Genomic DNA, 17831 nt, shown 5'->3' with positions numbered 1-17831 from the left:
AAGTTAATATATAATAATAACTGAGTTCAAAATCAAATATTTATATGCATATTTAGTAAATTTCTTAATATATATACATGATATGAGCAAAAGCCACTCTATTCCCGAAAACCCGTATATTCCATTCTAGACCCATTCCTTTGCCTTTTCATTTTCACGCATGAGAAGGGGCCAAGGTTAGGAAAACAAGAAAGGGAAAGGCTTGTCTATAGATGAAACTTTGTGACAGTATGTTGAGTCATCACTAAATTTCGGTGGTCGAATTAGGATTTAATAAAAAGCATCCAAAATATAAAAAAGTCAAAAAAAAAAATCAACTCACATTGTATATACATAAAAAATAATTTTAATTTTATAAAATAGTGTAATTTTACAAAGAAAGAAAATTTAGATGAACCTCTTGCGCTACCTCAAACTCCACCTTTGATCAATCCATAATGGTAGTGCAAATGACTGTCTCCCCAACTCCCCCCTCCTGCCCCCTCTCCAACTCATTTTTTTAATCATCACGTATTCTATCCACCTGTCTTAATTGGTTTGATTAATTTAGATGCACATTGACTAAGCTATTTTGAGTTGTAAAGTGCTCTCTATCAGAAGTTTTTTTTGTTTTTCAATTCGAATCAGAGTTCTTGAGTTAAGGTTAGAGAGATCATTTAGCCCACATCTCCATTATTGATTAGTAGTAATAGGTGAATCAAACATGATAGTGTAGTAATTGCTGGTATTGCGCCATACAGCTAATGTCCTCTAGCTAGCTCCTAAAATAACCTCAGAAAATAGACAAGCTGGCATTGTCCTATTGGTAGTTGGATACTTTAACGACATGTTAAATCTTCTAACCAATTCCGTACTGAATTAGTTCACTTCCATCATTTTACTTCCTTGCTAATAAGGTCATCTATTTATTGCTGGACCTCAGCGAATCACTTCTTATATCTCAAGACACTGAGGCGATAGACATATTTTCGACGCAAAATATAAATTTATAATAAATATGAATTCATAATTTAAAAAATATAATGGGTTCAATATGAATATTTTTAAATATTGAATTTATAGAATTTAAATGTTGTATCTGTCTCTGAATGGATATTTTAAGTTTTGCATAAGGTAGCATTACTCCATGATGCTCTTCTATTTTTGTATTAACAGTTTTGCTTCCAGATCGTCACTTCCTTTTGAATCCATATAATTACTTCCAAAATAAGCTTACTTAATGGAGGTACATGTAGAATTGTAAATTTTGATTAGGCAAATGCAATTTATCTTAGACGTCACATCGGAAATTAGTGGAAGTTAGGGCTAATCAGGATCACCCACCAAAGAGAACCCACATCCTTGCAAGTTGTCAATGGGGCCATGATTTGTTGTCAATACTTTTTTATTACTAGTAGACAAGGTACAATTGGGATTTTCAATCGAAGAGACCAATTATGAGGTTTCTCAAAAAAATTACTGCATGTCTTATTTTTACGGAAAGGTCTTTTGACCACACTACTTTGGCCATAATGGCTCAAATGAGGTAAAATTATATGACTATTTAGGTCAAATTTAATAATTTATGCTTACTTAATATCATTTTTATCTTTTCTTCTCAAAGCTTATCTTAATTTAAAATTATATAATAAAAGTTATGGTGGTTTTTACATAAGTGTGGTCAAATTTGAGTCAAATTGATGTGGTAATTTAGCAACTCTCTTATTTTTTTATGGAGAATGAGAATCAAAATCAAAAGTTATATACTCCCTTCGGTTTTTCATATGTGACTTTCTTTTGGGTTTGACACACTTATTTAGAAAATCACATAATAACATTAATGAAGAGGGTTATTTGATTAAAAACACGTATCTTTTCTATTTTAATCTATGTATAGGAAAATGTAAAGAAGTGTTGAAAGACGTTACAATTTGTTCAATCATTTAGTAGATAAGGATAATCTTGAAAAGAAAAAAAGGGTTAATACTCCTTATTCTAGATTGAGATTAAAATATTTTCTGAAGTTTGAGAGTTCCACTCCTTATAAATATTCCTTATTCTAGATCAAGTATCTTCTTGATTTTCTAAAAAATCACTTATTCTGGATCAAATTAAAATGGCTAAATAATTATTTATATAAGACCGAAGGGAGTTATGTAGGAAAGAAGTCATCAGTTGGTAAACTTTTATATCTTCGGAGTTTGCACCCACCAATAGAATTTAAGATAAGTTTTTATTTTATAATCGTAGTGTTCGGGCCAGCTTGCGCGCACCTCGACTAATTCCAGAGATACCTCCCACCTCCCACTAAAGAACAAGTATTAACTCTCTGTCCATCAAGACAAGAACAGATGGAAAAAAATCACCTAATGTTTACCTAAGACGTTATGATTTTCAACCCCTTTCATTTACCACTATGCCACACCTTAGCTACGAATTTGAGATAAGTACTAGTCAAACGTTCATGAATTAAATATATACAACTAAGGGTGTGTTCAGTATGGAGGAAAATGTTTTCCAAGGAGAATGTTTTCCTAGAAAATAAGTGAATTTTCACTTATTTTCTCTTGTTCGTTGGGTAGTGGAAAATAAGTGAATTTCTTACTTATTTTCTCATGTTCGTTTGGTTGATAGAAAACGTTTTCTGGAAAATACTCATCCAAGCCTCACCAACTCCAACCCAACCCCATACCCCCACTCACACCCCACTCCCACGCACCCAATTATGCTCCCACCCCCCACCCCCCACCACCCTCCAAAAAAAATTTCTTCTGATTTTTTTGTTTTGTTTTCTGCACCCCCAACCCCAACCCTCGCCAACTCCAACCCAACCCCATACCCCCACCCCCACCCCTACACTGAGCACTCCCACCCACCCGCCCCCACCCCCCTCAATTTTTAATTTTTTTTATTTTTTGCACCCCACCCCCAACCTCTCTCGTAACCCATACACCACCCCTCCCCCGCACCCCTTTCCACCCACCCACCCCCGCCCCCCAACATTTTTTTTTTTGAAGTTTTTAATTTTTTTGAATTTTCTACACGACCATCTCCCCATCACCCCCCTCCTTATGTGGAACCCATACCACACAAACAACCCCTCCCTCCAACCCCAACATTTTTTTTTTGAAGTTTTTTATTGTCTTAGTTTCTACACTCCAAAAAAAAAATCTTCCCACCCACTCCCACCTCCCCCTACCAAATACCCCATCACCCCTCCAAAGTTTAATTTTTTTAATTTTTATAATTGTCAACTTTTTTTTTGGGAGGGGGGGGGGGGAGGGGTGGAGTGGGGTGGGGTGCAAAAAACCAAAACAAATGTTAAAACATTTTTTCAAAAAAATATTTTTTTTGGGGGGGGGGGTGTAGGGTGCGGGATGGGGGGTAGGGGGGGGGTTGGGTGGTGCAAAAATCCAAAAAAAATGTCAAAACTTTTTTTTGCGCTAGGGGGGGGGGGGGGGGGGGTGCAAAAAATCAAAACAAATGTCAAAACTTTTTTTCAAAAAAAAAATATTTTTTTTGGGGGGGGGGGGGGGGGGGGTGTAGGGTGCGGGATGGGGTGGGGCGGATAGGGGGTGCAAAAAACCAAAAAGAATGTCAAAAATTTTTTTTCAAAAAGTTTTTTTTTATGCCCGGGGTAGGGTGCGGGGTGGGGTGGTGTGGGGGTGTAGGGTGGGGTGGGGTGCAAAAATCAAAACAAATGTCAAAACTTTTTTTTCAAAAATTTTTTTTTTTTTTTGGGCGAGGGCGGGGGGGGGGGGGGGGGGGGGGGGATTGCGTGCCGGGTGGGGTGGGGGTGCAAAAAACAAAACAAAAATGTCAAAACTTTTTTTTCAAAAATATAATTTTTTTTGTGGGGGAGGGGTAGGGTGCGGGGTGGGGTGGGGGTGCAAAAAAAAATCAAAACTTTTTTTTTCAAAAAAAATAATTTTTTTGTTAGGGGGTGCGGGGTCGGGTGGGGTGGGGTGTGCAAAAAACAAAAAAAAAATGTCAAAACTTTTGTTTTCAAAAATATTAATTTTTTTTGCCTAAAAGTGCGGGAGGGGTAGGATGCGGGGTTGGGTGGGGGTGCAAAAAAAAAAATTCAAAATTTTTTTTTTCAACAATTTTTTTTTTTTTTTTTTTTTTTTGTGGGTGTGGGTGGGGAGTTGAGAGTGGTTGGGGTTTGGTGGTTGGTGGAATGAACTTGTGAACTTGTTTTCCCTACTTTTATTAGGGAAGTCATTTTCCCCAATTTTGAGGAAAATGTTTTCTAAAAGAAAATGTTTTCCAAAATTTTTGATCAAACGAACATGAGAAAATTGGAAAATGTTTTCCTCCATACCAAACACACCCTAAGTAAAATTACTTTATCTAAAAGATATATCTTATGCTTTGGTGCTAAGCATAAGTCCTAACAAGATTATTTTTAAAAAAATATTGAATTTTCTCATAAATTTGTCACCTAAACTTTCTTGTTTGGGGGTGGGGTGGAGGGAATCAAGAGACGTGATATCTTTTGTGTGAAGAAGGAAAGTTAATTGGAAGAGATCCTTTTCATTTCCTCCTCCTTTTGGAAGGTCCAAATGGAATTATTGTTATTCAGAGTCAAAGCTATGCAAATGCCATTATTCATTGTGAACCATACAAAAGTACATCCTACAAGAATTCAATCCACCCAACAAATCGGGGAATGACACGTTGGAATGCTGCATGCATATGGGCAGCTAGTATGATGAATGCTACAGTACGTACAGTTTTCTTTTCTTGTTTCTTCCCAAATGATATTGTTCTGATTCTTAGAATCAATTATTGAGTGCTCTTGGCAGCGATACCCACAAAATTTAGACCAGGAATATTCTAACCACTTGATTGGTTGTATGCGTTATCCGATATTATATACACATGCTATATGTATCGCTTCAACTTCATCTAATGTTCCTCATAAGACATTTTCTTTATGATGCAAGTATACTACTAACTAAAGTAGATGTCTTTACTCTAGATATGTGTGACCAGGGAGAAGCTAGGTGGAGGCAAGGGGTTTCAGTATATTAAAATAAGTATCTTTAATCTTGATATGTGATCAGGGCAGAGATATATAGGTGAATGTAAGAGGATTCTATTGGAATTTCCTCCATCAAGAGATTATATTGTGTAAATGAGAGAAAACAATAATTCTTTTAATCGTGTATAAATTGGTGAATCTCATTCAGTGGCGGACGTAGTGCATACATTACGGATTCATCCGAATTTAGTGACTTTGACTCACACCCTTATATGTGATTAAAAATCTCACTAATTAAATAAGAACAAATAATAGAATTTGAATCCAATAAATCGAATGGAATGTGTTAGAACTCAGAAATCGGACTTTGAATGTTCAAAGCCTTGAATCCGTCTCTGATCTCCTGGACATAAGAAAAGATTTTAGTGTAGTGACAAATATAGTTCAAAAATTGTTTTAGATCACATGTTCAAATCTAGAGTGTCGTAGAAGTTCTAGGTTAGATAAGGTCCACTTCATATCTGGGGACCGTAATCTCTCTCGTGTTTTTCATTTATGCTTTTTGTTTGTTCCATGTTTCTTTGAAGGTAAGAAAGAGTGAAAATTTACATGAAATAGACATGCACTAATCGATAGACAAGATTAGGAATGCAAAAGAAGGAAGAAGAATGACGTGATGGTGCGATTGAATTTGGAACTTGGAAGGTGACATTAATAAATTGATGATCACATATTGAGCTGTTGCGCAGTGAGCGGTTATCCAGTACGCACCCAAAGAGTACCGGCAACTGATTTTCTTGGGATTTCCAAAAAAAAAAAAAAAAGAGAGAGAGAGAGAGAGAGAGACCTTTACCGTTCTCTTTAAATCTTTGGAGGGAGATACAAGGGAAATGATAGGTAGCAGAAAAATGACCGGTCCAAAAGTTATTTGTTATGATTCTTTTGAACCAACGTACCGTATTGTTGAACAAATTTCTAAATAAAATAGATTGAAAACTATCTATGAGGTCTCATGTTTAAATTTTAGATTTATATATTTTCACCTGTCCAAGTTTTGATGGATAACATCACTTGATATGTCTAGTGCTAATATATAACGTAATAGTTGCCTTATATAATTAATTGAGATGCTTAGGAGCTTAGACCGGATACCACAATTACTTTTTAAAAAATATAGAGAGAGCGGGGTGTCCCTCTTAGAAAAGCAGTAGTATTATTTCTAGCTTTTGATACTTGACAAGGTTATAAAGGGAAATCTTAGTTGGCTTGATGTTAGAATATGTCCCAAAAGGGTTTATTAAAATTGTTCCATCTCAATTGGGATGCGATAATTGTCCCGTTCTAACTGAGATTCGACTGGCTTGTCCCATTCCAACTGGGATTTTGAACGTCTTCAACCCCTATTTAAAGGAGATTTTCGGCGAGAACGTCAAGAAAAAGAGAATAACTATCAAGACTACACACAAGACTATATTCCACACTTAGGGTAGAGAGAGTTTTCATTGAGAGATTGTAATCTTTCGTTTTCTTTGATCTCGTTGTGCTTCAACACCCTGTTGAGATCATTTTGTACTCCTCACGTTATAGTTGATTTATCTGCGCTTCGCGCCTCGTGATTTTTCCCGTCTTGGGTTTCCACGTAAATCTTGTGTTCATTGCGTTTATTGCTTTCTTGCATTATTGTTCTTATGTTGGTGCATCCTAATAGGTTCCGCTGCATCGCTCATTTAATTCTTAACAAGTGGCATCAGAGCGTTCAAGATCCAGGATATCTACCGTAACCAAGTTTGATATCGAGAAGTTCAAAGGCAAGATAAGCTTCAAAAAGATCTAGAAAGTTTAGATGCAAGCCGTTCTCACCCAAAACGGATTAAAGAAGGCTCTTCTTGGGAAATCCAGGAAACCCGAGTCTATGACAGATGATCAATGGGAGGAATTGGATGAAAAGGCGCTTTCAAATATCCAACTATGTCTATCTAAAACGGTTCCTCGTGAGGTTATTCATGAGACTACTGCTGCAGGCCTCTGGTTGAAGTTAGAGTCTCTCTACATACTTGACGAAAAGTCTCACAAATAAAATTCGTCTGAAGGAACGGTTATACACATTCTCTATGGCTGAAGGTACCCCCATTCAAAATCATCTTGATGAGTTCAACTCTGTTATTCTTGACCTAGAAATTTAGATGTTAAGGTCGATGATAAGGATAAAGCAATATTGTTGGTGGTCTCCCTACCCTCTACATATAAGCACTTTAAAGAAATCATGCTATATGGTGGTAATCAAACACTGAGTTATAAGGATGTCAAATCTAATTTGTTGTCCAAAGAAAAATTTGATTTTGAAGTGCGTTCTGAAAACAAAGGACAAGGTTTGTCTGTTAGAGGAAGATCCCATGATAGAGGGAGTTCAAGAAAGAATTTTAGGTCCAAGTCTAGAGGCCTTAAATTCAACAATGACAAATTCTGCAAATTCTGCAAATACTGTAAGAAGACAAACCACGTAGTTGGTGATTGTCATAAATTGAAGAATAAACTAGAGAGAAGAAAATAACGAAATGTTGCAGAAAACTGCCGAAGCAGGAGTTGTTGAAAGTGATTCCGAATGTGATGTTTTGATGGCTGTCTCTGTTGATAAGAAAAAAAATTCTGAATGGGTTTTTAAATCTGGATGTACATATCACGTGTGTCCTCATAAGGACTGGTTTTCAATATATGAGAAAGCTTGTGGTGTTGCCCTAATAGGGAATGATGCCCCATGCAACGTTGTTGGGATTGGTACTGTAAAAATTAGGACACATGATGGTGTTATCAGGACCTTGACCAACGTTACTAGAAAAGAAACCTTATTTCTCTGGTACTCTTGAATCTCTTGGATGTAAATATTCAGTTGAAGGTGGAGTTCTCAAGGTTTCAAAAGGTGCTCTGGTCTTGATAAAAGGAACAAGACATGGAACTCTCTATTACCTGCAGGGTTCAATTGTGACGGGATCTCCAGAAGTTTCTACTTCATTATCCGACAATGATCTCACCCCTTTATGGCATATGCGTCTGGGCCATATGAGTGAGAAAGGTATGACCATTCTGAGCAAAAGAGATCTTCTTGGTAAAACCGGACGGTAAACTTGACTTTGTGATCATTGCATTTTTTAGGAAACGGAAGAGAGTTAGTTTCTCCATAGCAAAACACCGTACACTGGGCATTCTTGATTATATTCATTCGGATTTATGTCCCTCCAAAGTTCCTTCCTGTAGGAAACGCTACACGTTGACTTTCATCGATGATTTTTCTCGTAAGGTCCGGGTTTATTTCTAGATGAGAAAAGTGAAGCGTTTCCCTATTTCAAGAAATTCAAAGCCCTTGTTGAGAACCAGACTGGCCGAAAAATTAAGAAGCTCAGGACTGATAATGGTTTGGAGTTCTGTAATAATGAGTTCGGCGCTATTTATGGTATCGCAAGACATAAGACTCTAGTTCATAAGCCCCAGCAGAACAGAGTTGCAGAACGTATAAACAGAACATTACTTGAGAGAGTCCGTTGTATACTCTCAAATGCTGGTTTATGGCACCGGCGTGATTTTTGGGCCGAAGCCATTTCTACTGCTTGTTACCTCGTCAATTTGTCTCTACATTCATCTATTGATTTTTGGATGCACTATTTTTTCTCATGTTAATGATGGGAAGCTAGCCCCTAAGGTCATTAAGTGCATGTTTCTTGGTTATGCTTCTGAGTCCAAAGGATATCGTTTGTGGTGTCCTAGCTCCAAGACAATTATTCGGGCGGGATATAACTTTTAATGAAAGTAGTTATGTTATCTTCTGAGAAAAATTCTGTTGTTTCCTCTACGGGTAATGATGATATGAAAGATGCCAGTGAGAAGGTGGAGGTGGAAGTGAGCCATGAAGCTCACGAAGTTGGCCCTATTTCTTCTACAATTCCTCAGGCTAGCAAAGAGGCTCCTGTTGATGAGCCAAGTTCTAGTACCACATGCCCCATCGAGCCACAGGTGGAGAATGATCATGTTATTGCTCGTGATAGACCGAGATGACTTATAAAGAAGCCCGCTCGATATGTTAACACCGATGATGATGGGCTTATTGCTTATGCTCTTGCAGCTGTACAAGAAATTCCCGAAGGAGTTGATCCTTCTACTTACTCTGAGGCAATTTCTTGTCCTAATTCCTCAAATTGGTTAGTGGCTATGCAAGAAAAGATGGAAAGCTTGTACAAAAATAATACATGGGAGTTATGTGGTATAAAGACCGTCGTTGACTACAAATATGGATCTACAAACTAAAAGATGGTATTCCCGGGGTTGAAGAAGCAAGATGAAAGCTCGTTTAGTGGTTGGTGGTTGCCACCAAAAGGAAGGTATTGACTTTAATGAAGTTTTCTCTCCCGCTGTTCGTCATACCTCCATTAGAGTGTTATTTGTTATTGTTGCTCTTTTTGACTTGGAGTTGGAGCAACTTGGTGTTAAAACTGTGTTTCTTCATGAGAGTTAGAAGAAGAAATTTATATAAAGCAACCCAGGGTTTTGTTGTTCTGCAGGAGCAATTTGTTTGTCGGTTGAAAAGATCTCTTTATGGCCTTAAACAAGCTCCAAGACAAGCAGTGCAAAAGGTTTGATTCCTTTATGATTGGGCAAGACTACACACGTAGTAAGTATGATAATTGTGTGTATTTTCGACAGTTTTCTGGTGGTTCCTTCGTTTACTTGTTGTTATATGTTGATTGCTTCTAAAGACAAGTCTTTGATCAACAAGTTAAAATCTCAACTTAATTCTGAGTTTGAGATGAAGGACCTTGGTGTAGCTAAGAAGATCCTAGGTATGGAGATTCACAGGGTTTGAAAAGCTGATAAGTGATGTGTCGCGGATTTGTGGCACATTCGACACCTTTTTACTATGGATTTTGGGTGTTCTCAAGTAAGTCTGGTTCATTTTAATATGTTTTGTTGTGTTTTAGGAAGGCGATGTCCCAAAAGCAAAAACAAGGAAAAAAGAAAAAAATTACCCACGAATGAAGATTCGACGGTCCGTCGATTGATCGACGGACCGTCTTTTGGGGCGTCGATAAGTTAAATTTTCCAGTGATAGCCTAAGTTGAAGAGGACAAAGGACGGAGCCATCGACGGAGCGTCGACTGGATCGACGTTTCGTCGTTTGTCTCGTAAAACAGACTTGTCCACCAGAAGAAAGAAAGACGGAAGAATCAACCGAGCGTCGAACTGATCGACGACACCGTCGACTGGACCATCAAACTGAAGAACTAAAAGACGAAGGATCGACGGTCCGTCGATTCTGCCCCAGGGGCAGTTTTGCCAATTGCTGATGTGCTTTTTTTTTTAGCCTATTTAAAGAATATTTTAGGTTTTTGTACACATCAGGTGGATGAGCATTGAATACACCACTTTTGGAGCTTAGTGAAGACAAAAAGATTCCTTTCTCACCATCTTTATTACACTTTGTAAGCTTTATGTCTCCATTATTGCTTACTACTTTTGTGACCTACATGTGTGAGTAGTTTCTTTAATCAAAGTTGTGGACCCAAATGATGGGTGTTATGTAATGAGTGTCTAACATTGTGTATATATATATATATATAATGGGTTGTGATGTGTTTTATTATTTCTCATATTCATTATTAGTTGGTGGTTGCAAACACTTACTTATGCACAAACCCTAGTTTTATTTGGAAAGATGAACTAGGATTTGAGTTGAAATAATATAACAAGGATTCGGGGTGCTAACCCTCGTTTAATGAACTCACTTAGGGATAAGATGAGTTCTACTTGGCATATTTAATCGGTTGTACTTGCAACTTTTCTATATTTGGGAAAATCATGAAAAGAAATACTTTCTAACTATTGGAAAATATTAGGAAGTGCATTAGAGATTAAGTGCATACAAAACCACTACCCATTAGAAATATATCATATTGAAACTCATAGCATAACATCTAATCACAGTGGGGACATAACTTTGGTTCTTTTAATCCAAACAATTTCCAAATACTTCAAAATAGCGAATATAAACCAAAACCCTTTTTCTACACTAGTCGGAATAGGACTAAAGTCTTTAGAGATTAGTAACATATATAATTAGTACTTATTTCACACCTTATTTTCTGTGGGATTCGACCCCAACCTAGTTGGGTTACTATTTTTGACACCGACCGTCTTACGCCATAATTTAGGTGTAATTTGAGCGTATCAATAAGCTTTACCTGTCTCAGAGGAAGTATTTTGAGAAAGTCCTCGATAGGTTCAATATGTTTGATTGTAAACCTGTTTCTACTCCGTTTGCTGCTCATGTCAAACTTTCTGCTGACTCTTGTCCTAAGTTCAAAGAGGACACTGAGATGATGTCTACTATCCCGTATGCTAGTGTTGTTGGTAGCCTTATGTATGCTATGGTTTGCACTAGACCTGATTTAGCTTTTGCAGTAAGCACGGTGAGCCGATACATGCATAATCCTGGAAAGGATCATTGGAATGTTGTGAAGTGGATTCTTCATTATGTGAAAGGGTCCGTTGATATTGGTTTGGTATTTGATAGAGCCAAGTCATAGTCTTATGATGTTGTTGGGTTCGTTGATTCTGATTATGGTGGTGATCTCAACCGTAGGAGGTCTATTTCTGGTTACATTTTTTCATTGTGCTCTAGTACTATCTCTTGGAAAGCACAATGACAGTCTATTGCAGCCCTTTCCACTACCGAAGCTGAGTATATCACTGCAACTGGAGGTGTTAAAGAAGCTACATGGTTGCGAGGTCTTCTTATTAATCTTGGTGTTCAATAGGGTACTACCGTTGTATTTTCTGATAGCCAGAGTGCTATTCATCTTACCAAGGCCGATTCTTATCGCTCGAAGACCAAGCATATTAGCGTTAAATACCACTTTATCAGAGATACTATTCTTTGAAGGAGATTGTGGTAAAGAAAGTTCACACGTCGAGAATCCACAGATATGTTAACTAAGTCGTTGCTATGACTAAGTTTAAGCCATCGCTAGACTTAGTTGGTGTTCTTCATGCTTAAATTGCTCTTCGGGGCTTTATGGGGTGACGAGTGTTGATGTTGATGTATTTTGGTCCAAGGTGGAGATTGTTAGAATATGTCTCAAAGGGGTTTATCGAAATTGTCCCATTCCAACTAGGATTCGATAATTGTCCCATTCAAACTGGGATTCGACTGGCTTGCCCATTCCAACTGGGATTTTGAACGTCTTCAACCCCTATTTAAAGGAGATTTTCGGTGAGAACATCAAGAAAAAGAGAACAACTATCAAGACTACACACATGACTATATTCCACACTTAGGTTAGAGAGAGTTTTCATTGAGAGATTGTAATCTTTCGTTTCCTTTGATCTCGTTGTGCTTCGACACCCTGTTGAGATCGTTTTGTACTCCTCACCTTATAGTTGATTTCTTTGTGCTTCGCGACCCGTGGTTTTTCCCGTCTTGGGTTTCCACGCAAATCTTGTGTTCATTACATTTATTGCTTTCTTGCATTATTGTTCTTGTGTTGGTGCATCCTAATAGGTTCCGCTGCATCGCTCGTTTAATTCTTAACACTTGAAACAAGATTCAAGTTCACTTTTAAGTTTTTACAGTCTGCTGACCCTACAAAAAATAAAATACTTAACAAAAGCTAGTCATTATTCTAAATCATGATTTGAGATCATTGATTTAAAGTTAAAATTTTGTTTGGACATGCAATTTAGATCTCAAAAGTTATGTATTTTCTCATTGACATGAAATCCCACTATTCGTTAAAACTATCAAAAAAAATAAAAAATCAATGCTTATAGTCTTACCAAATGAGCAAATAAGGGGAATAAGGATCTTAAACAGAAAGCGATCCATATAGAAAATTAGAAAAATGAAGGGAATTCAAAAGGAAGTGATCAAATTATACAGCCATTGTGGATATGAATTAAATTGTTGCCGACACAATATTGGTACAATATGTACCTATTTATATTGGCATACAAACCCCATACGTGCATACGGAAACTTTTTACAAATTTCGACTCATTTTGGGGAAGCGGAATTAGACAAGCTTCTGAATTTAATGAAATGATATTATCTGGGTAATTGTTTTGTGCAAATTCTAATTAGGGTGAAGTCGCTTTCGAAACAGTGAGTTGCTACGACATAGTAATTTGATAAACTTTTTATTGTTTTTCATTTTGTTTCAGTATCAATATTGTACTATTTTCGTACAATAACTCAGGCAGAACGTGTCGCCATGTAAATATATTTTACTTGTCATTGAATAAAACTGAATTCGTGTAAACATAATTTTACAAATATGAGCAAGAATTATCTGAACTATAATTCAGCTTAGGAGTTAGGTCCCTTCTTCTGTTGCCTAACAAAAGAGTCCATCGCTTACCTTAATAATAAATCCCATACAAGACATAACATAATGTCATAATCCCTTTAATAAAAATATTGAAATAGACAAAACAACGAAAATGGATAGATTTAATACATAAGTTGATTACTTGCATTATTAAATATACACAATTGGGGTACACAAGGTGTCACGGGGCTGTGCCAAATTTAGCCACCATAAGAAAAACCCAAAAAAGAGAAATACAAAAAAGATTATAGTAAACATATTCTATGAATATAACATTGGGTGTAATACTTGTTTTTAGAAAGATGCAATTAATGGTGGATTATTCAAGAAATTCAACTTTGCAAAAATTCCAACAAGAGGTGCTGTATTATATGTACACGCCTCTGTTTGCACATAATTTGCTCTATCATCATCAAAATCATCTTGTTTATCAGGCCCACCAACAATTGCCCCAATTAGAACATTTGGGTTTGGCCCATTTTTGCTGTACCAATAATCATACCCTTGGGTACATCCAATAAAGCCCTTGTTTTCTCTATAGGACACAATGGAGGCCCCTCTATGGTGTACTCTTTTTGGGTAATTTGGGCCAAACCCCACAAGATAACTCATGTTTCTTGGATTTGAGCCCAAAATGTAGTCCACTTGGGATTTGGCAAAATTGAAGAGGTCTTCATGAACAACTATTCCTCCATGGCAGGTTATTTTTTGGTTGGATTTTTGAAGAAAATCTGAGTAAACTGTGAGTAAGAAAGCCGCCGTCGATACGTACTGCATGTTGTTCCATTGCCGGATGTATAATAAGCCGGCTGGGGTACGTTCGACGTTGGTGCTACCGTTGTTTTTGTTGAGACATGAACATATGTAGTGTTCAGCTTTTGATCGATACTGTTCAAGTATGTGGCTGTGTTTCTTGTGCTTTTCCTCTTGCAATAGCTGCATTGACAAAGTTCAAATGAAAAATTACATCTCAATTCCAAATAAGTTGGAATTCACTAATCTTTCAACCGACACGTCTCAATTCCAAATAAGTTGGAATTCACTAATCTTTCAACCGACGGAAAAGGGAAAATCACATTATTATAAAGTAAAATTAGATTGTTACATCTTTTTCTCATTTTGTTTTCTCTTGGGTATGGGTCATGTGCTGCTACTCAGTGGGTTGTCACATCAATTTATTAGCCGTTTCCTTGTTAAGTTACAATTTGTGAAGGAGATAGGCATCTTTATCATGCTAAAAAAGAGTGGGCTCTATTAAATTTTGAATTTAAGTATGTACATTAACGCTTTGTGCTCAATTATTTCTACATCAAAATAAAGATATGCAATATTTAGTAGAAGCAAAAAGTGGGGCAAATCTGCTTGTAACTTCAGGTTGGGTAAGATGGCAATTCAATGTTGTCCGAACTCAAATCAGAATCACCAACAGTGGTTTCACCACAAACATTACATTATATCACATGCAAGAAGAATAAGAAAAAAAAAAAAAAAAAACCTTTGTATTATAGTGTTTACTACAACAACAACAACATACCCAGTGAACACATAACTACCCATTGATGTCTTTTTCTATTTTTTCTTCTCACTGTTCATAACTAGATAACTACCCTCTTTTTTTCCCGGCCAAAATATTTTTCTTTTTCTTTGTTTTTTTTTTTTTCCTTAACCATCTGAATTGAAGATCCCTACATTAAAGGCACTGTCAAATGTCCAATGCAAAGATATCATAGGCATGTGACTTTGTTCTTCAAGGCCCTATGCCTTTATTCACCACATATTTAGTCCTCATTTATTAAGATGCCTTAATTTGCGTTCACTTCACATAGCTCTCTCAACTTCATTATTACATGTCCTAGTTAGTTTTCCATAAAGTTAAAGCATATCCCGCCCAGAAGTAAAAGTATAATTCCACATTTGACTCTAAAAAAAAGCTGCCTCAGAGATTTGACACAAAGACACTGAGAAAAAGACAATACTAAAACAATTTAAATTCAAAGAAAATAGGCACCTTACTTTAAAAGTGTAACATTTCCTTTTTTGTGCTTTTATGGACACACCGTACACGTTTTATAAGTTTGAAATTGAAATATCGGAAGATAAGGCAAAGGCAGTACAAAACATGCTGGCCCAAGAAATTCAAATATTTGAAAATGAAATCTTGTGCAAAAGTGAGAAAGAATATTCCCAATATTTCATCATCTCAAAGCAAAGCATAAACATTAAAGCACATGGTATAACCTATGGAATGCACATTTACCCTAACATGATTTAAAAAAACTTATATAGACATATTAAATCACATGGTAATTACAATTTAACGTGTAACAAGAAGTTATTTACTCTTCTTTTTTTTCAGATTACCATATAATACTTGCTAAACGTTACCAAAATCATATATAAACTGTCAATTATGTTGCTCGAACTTTTCAAAAACACCATCGAGCGTGTTTTAAATTCTTCAAAAGCTACATGATTTATAGAATCCGACACGAATGCGAAAGTATTTTTTTAAAATTCGAGTAACATAAACAGTCGGTGAAGGAAAGTTGAACTCAAAAAAGTTGATGGGAACAGTGTTAGTCCGTACCTTGGAGGCAATAATTTGTAGACCAGCAAATTTAACATCCCAACTGAACTCAGTAATAGCCCAACCAATACCCCCAAAAGAATTAGCCTTGTTAATTACATACTCCAAATACTCTTCCTTGTCGGTGGCTTTGTATAACCAAAATGCTGCCCACAACAACTCATCTTCGTACCCACTTACTGATGCATAATAGCTCTTCACTACTCCCACACTTTCATCATATTTCCCTCTGTATTTTTCACCAAACTCAAATAACTGCACATGTTCATTGTACCCCATGTAATTAATTACACACCGCCGTACCAAATTTAGTAACTGTCAGTCAATGTATATAATTTAAATTCTTTAATTATTAGCTTACCTGTTGGGCATGGTGCAATAATAAGTGAGAATAATGTGGATTATTTTTCCTAAACACAATCGACGCGGCAGCCATCGCAGCGGCCGTCTCCCCGGCTAAGTCAGAGCCGGGGTTGTTCTCGTCGATCTTGAATGCTCGACGAGAAGTTGTCATGTCCTCCGGCCGTTGCCAACAGTAATGATCAGTGGCTCCATCTCCCACCTGTACGTCACAAAAGTTAACAATTTTTTAATTGTCTAAATAAACGAAAGTTTAGCTTAAATTAGAGTTAATTTCTCAGACGATCACTCAAGTACCAACAGTTATTTCTGTCCAAAACAATGAAAAGTGACTTTCTGCGGTAATTAACATAGGAATCAACTCCTCAAAATTATGTTAATTTAATCATTTCTTTTAAATTTCTTCAATTACCTCTGCCCATAACACATTTGGGCTAGTGTGTGCTTTGATGAAGTAATCGGTACCCCATTTGATAGCTTCAAAAGCATGTTCCATTTCACCTACATAAGAAATCTCTTCACCATATTCAATCACACTCCATGACAACATTGTCACTGTGAATGCCATTGGTAAGCCAAATTTTACATGGTCACCAGCATCATAGTACCCTCCAACCAAATCCACCTACATTGTTAATTTCAAACATTAGTAACCCCAAAATCATTAATTTCTCCAAACTTCAAACTCAAAAAAAAAAAAAAAAAAAAAAAAAAAAAAAAAAATATTACTTACCCCTTGTTCTAAGCCATCAGTTAAACCAGAATGGTCGCGCCAATTGACACGTTGGTTATAAGGTAAACGACCGGACCTTTGAGCTTCAAAGTAAAGAAGACTTTTTTGAAGAGCATCTGAATAATCAAAAGCTCTACAAGAAGAAGAAAAAATGATGTAGAGTGAAAGAAAAATAGAACAATGGTGCAAAAAACTCTTCATAATTGAAATTGGTTTTGTTTTTCCTTCTAGACTCACTCCTAAAGAGGTTTTAGGAGTGAAGAAGGAAAAAAGTAGAAGCTCTAAGCAAAAATGTGCTCTGTTTTGCTCTGTTTCTTCACTTGGGATCTGTTCTATACTGTGGGAGTATATTATGTAGGTGTCTGGGAGTGTGTCACTTTCTTAAGGGTCTGTTTGGAAAGCCACCTGGTTATTGGCATTGGTGTAATTACTACCCTAGTAATTACACAGTGTTATAATTACAAAGACATGTTTGTTTGTCATAATATAATTATAGTGTAATCACAAGCGTGTTGTTTGGTTGCACAAGTGTAATTATACAGTTAGTTTAATTTAAAAATAAAATTTAGTTATAAAAAATTAAAATTTAATATTTAAAAAATATGTGCCTTTATAAAAGATATTAAATTAGTTATTTAATAACACATTGTTTCTTGAAAATATGTTAATTAAATAATCATATATTTGTAAATAATATTTTAAAAATAATTAATATATGAATTCAAATTAATAATATAAAAAAAATATTTGAAAAAGAAAAAATAAATAAAAATAAATTAGAAAATAAAAAAAGGATTAAATAATAGAAATAAA

General features: G+C 36.1%; 1 protein-coding gene and 1 long non-coding RNA gene across 2 annotated transcripts; both read right to left on the bottom strand.

The window, feature by feature from the left end:
• Positions 1–13455: 13455 nt before the first annotated feature.
• On the bottom strand, positions 13456–17356 carry LOC132036675 (endoglucanase 11). The gene is made up of 5 exons (XM_059427053.1): positions 17019–17356; positions 16698–16910; positions 16287–16487; positions 15926–16180; positions 13456–14274 (listed from the first exon to the last, which is right to left on the bottom strand). The coding sequence occupies exons 1-5, from the start codon at positions 17217–17219 to the stop codon at positions 13633–13635; spliced, it is 1512 nt and encodes a 503-aa protein (XP_059283036.1). The 5' UTR covers positions 17220–17356; the 3' UTR covers positions 13456–13632.
• On the bottom strand, positions 14700–14916 carry LOC132036676 (uncharacterized). The gene is made up of 2 exons (XR_009409642.1): positions 14866–14916; positions 14700–14833 (listed from the first exon to the last, which is right to left on the bottom strand). It is a non-coding gene; the product is annotated as an uncharacterized LOC132036676 (long non-coding RNA).
• Positions 17357–17831: the final 475 nt, after the last annotated feature.

This window comes from Lycium ferocissimum, chromosome 11 (assembly GCF_029784015.1).
Source record: "Lycium ferocissimum isolate CSIRO_LF1 chromosome 11, AGI_CSIRO_Lferr_CH_V1, whole genome shotgun sequence".
Taxonomy (NCBI): Eukaryota; Viridiplantae; Streptophyta; class Magnoliopsida; order Solanales; family Solanaceae; genus Lycium; species Lycium ferocissimum.
The sequence above is the reverse complement of the archived record's forward strand: the minus strand, read 5'-3'. Positions and strand labels throughout refer to the sequence as shown.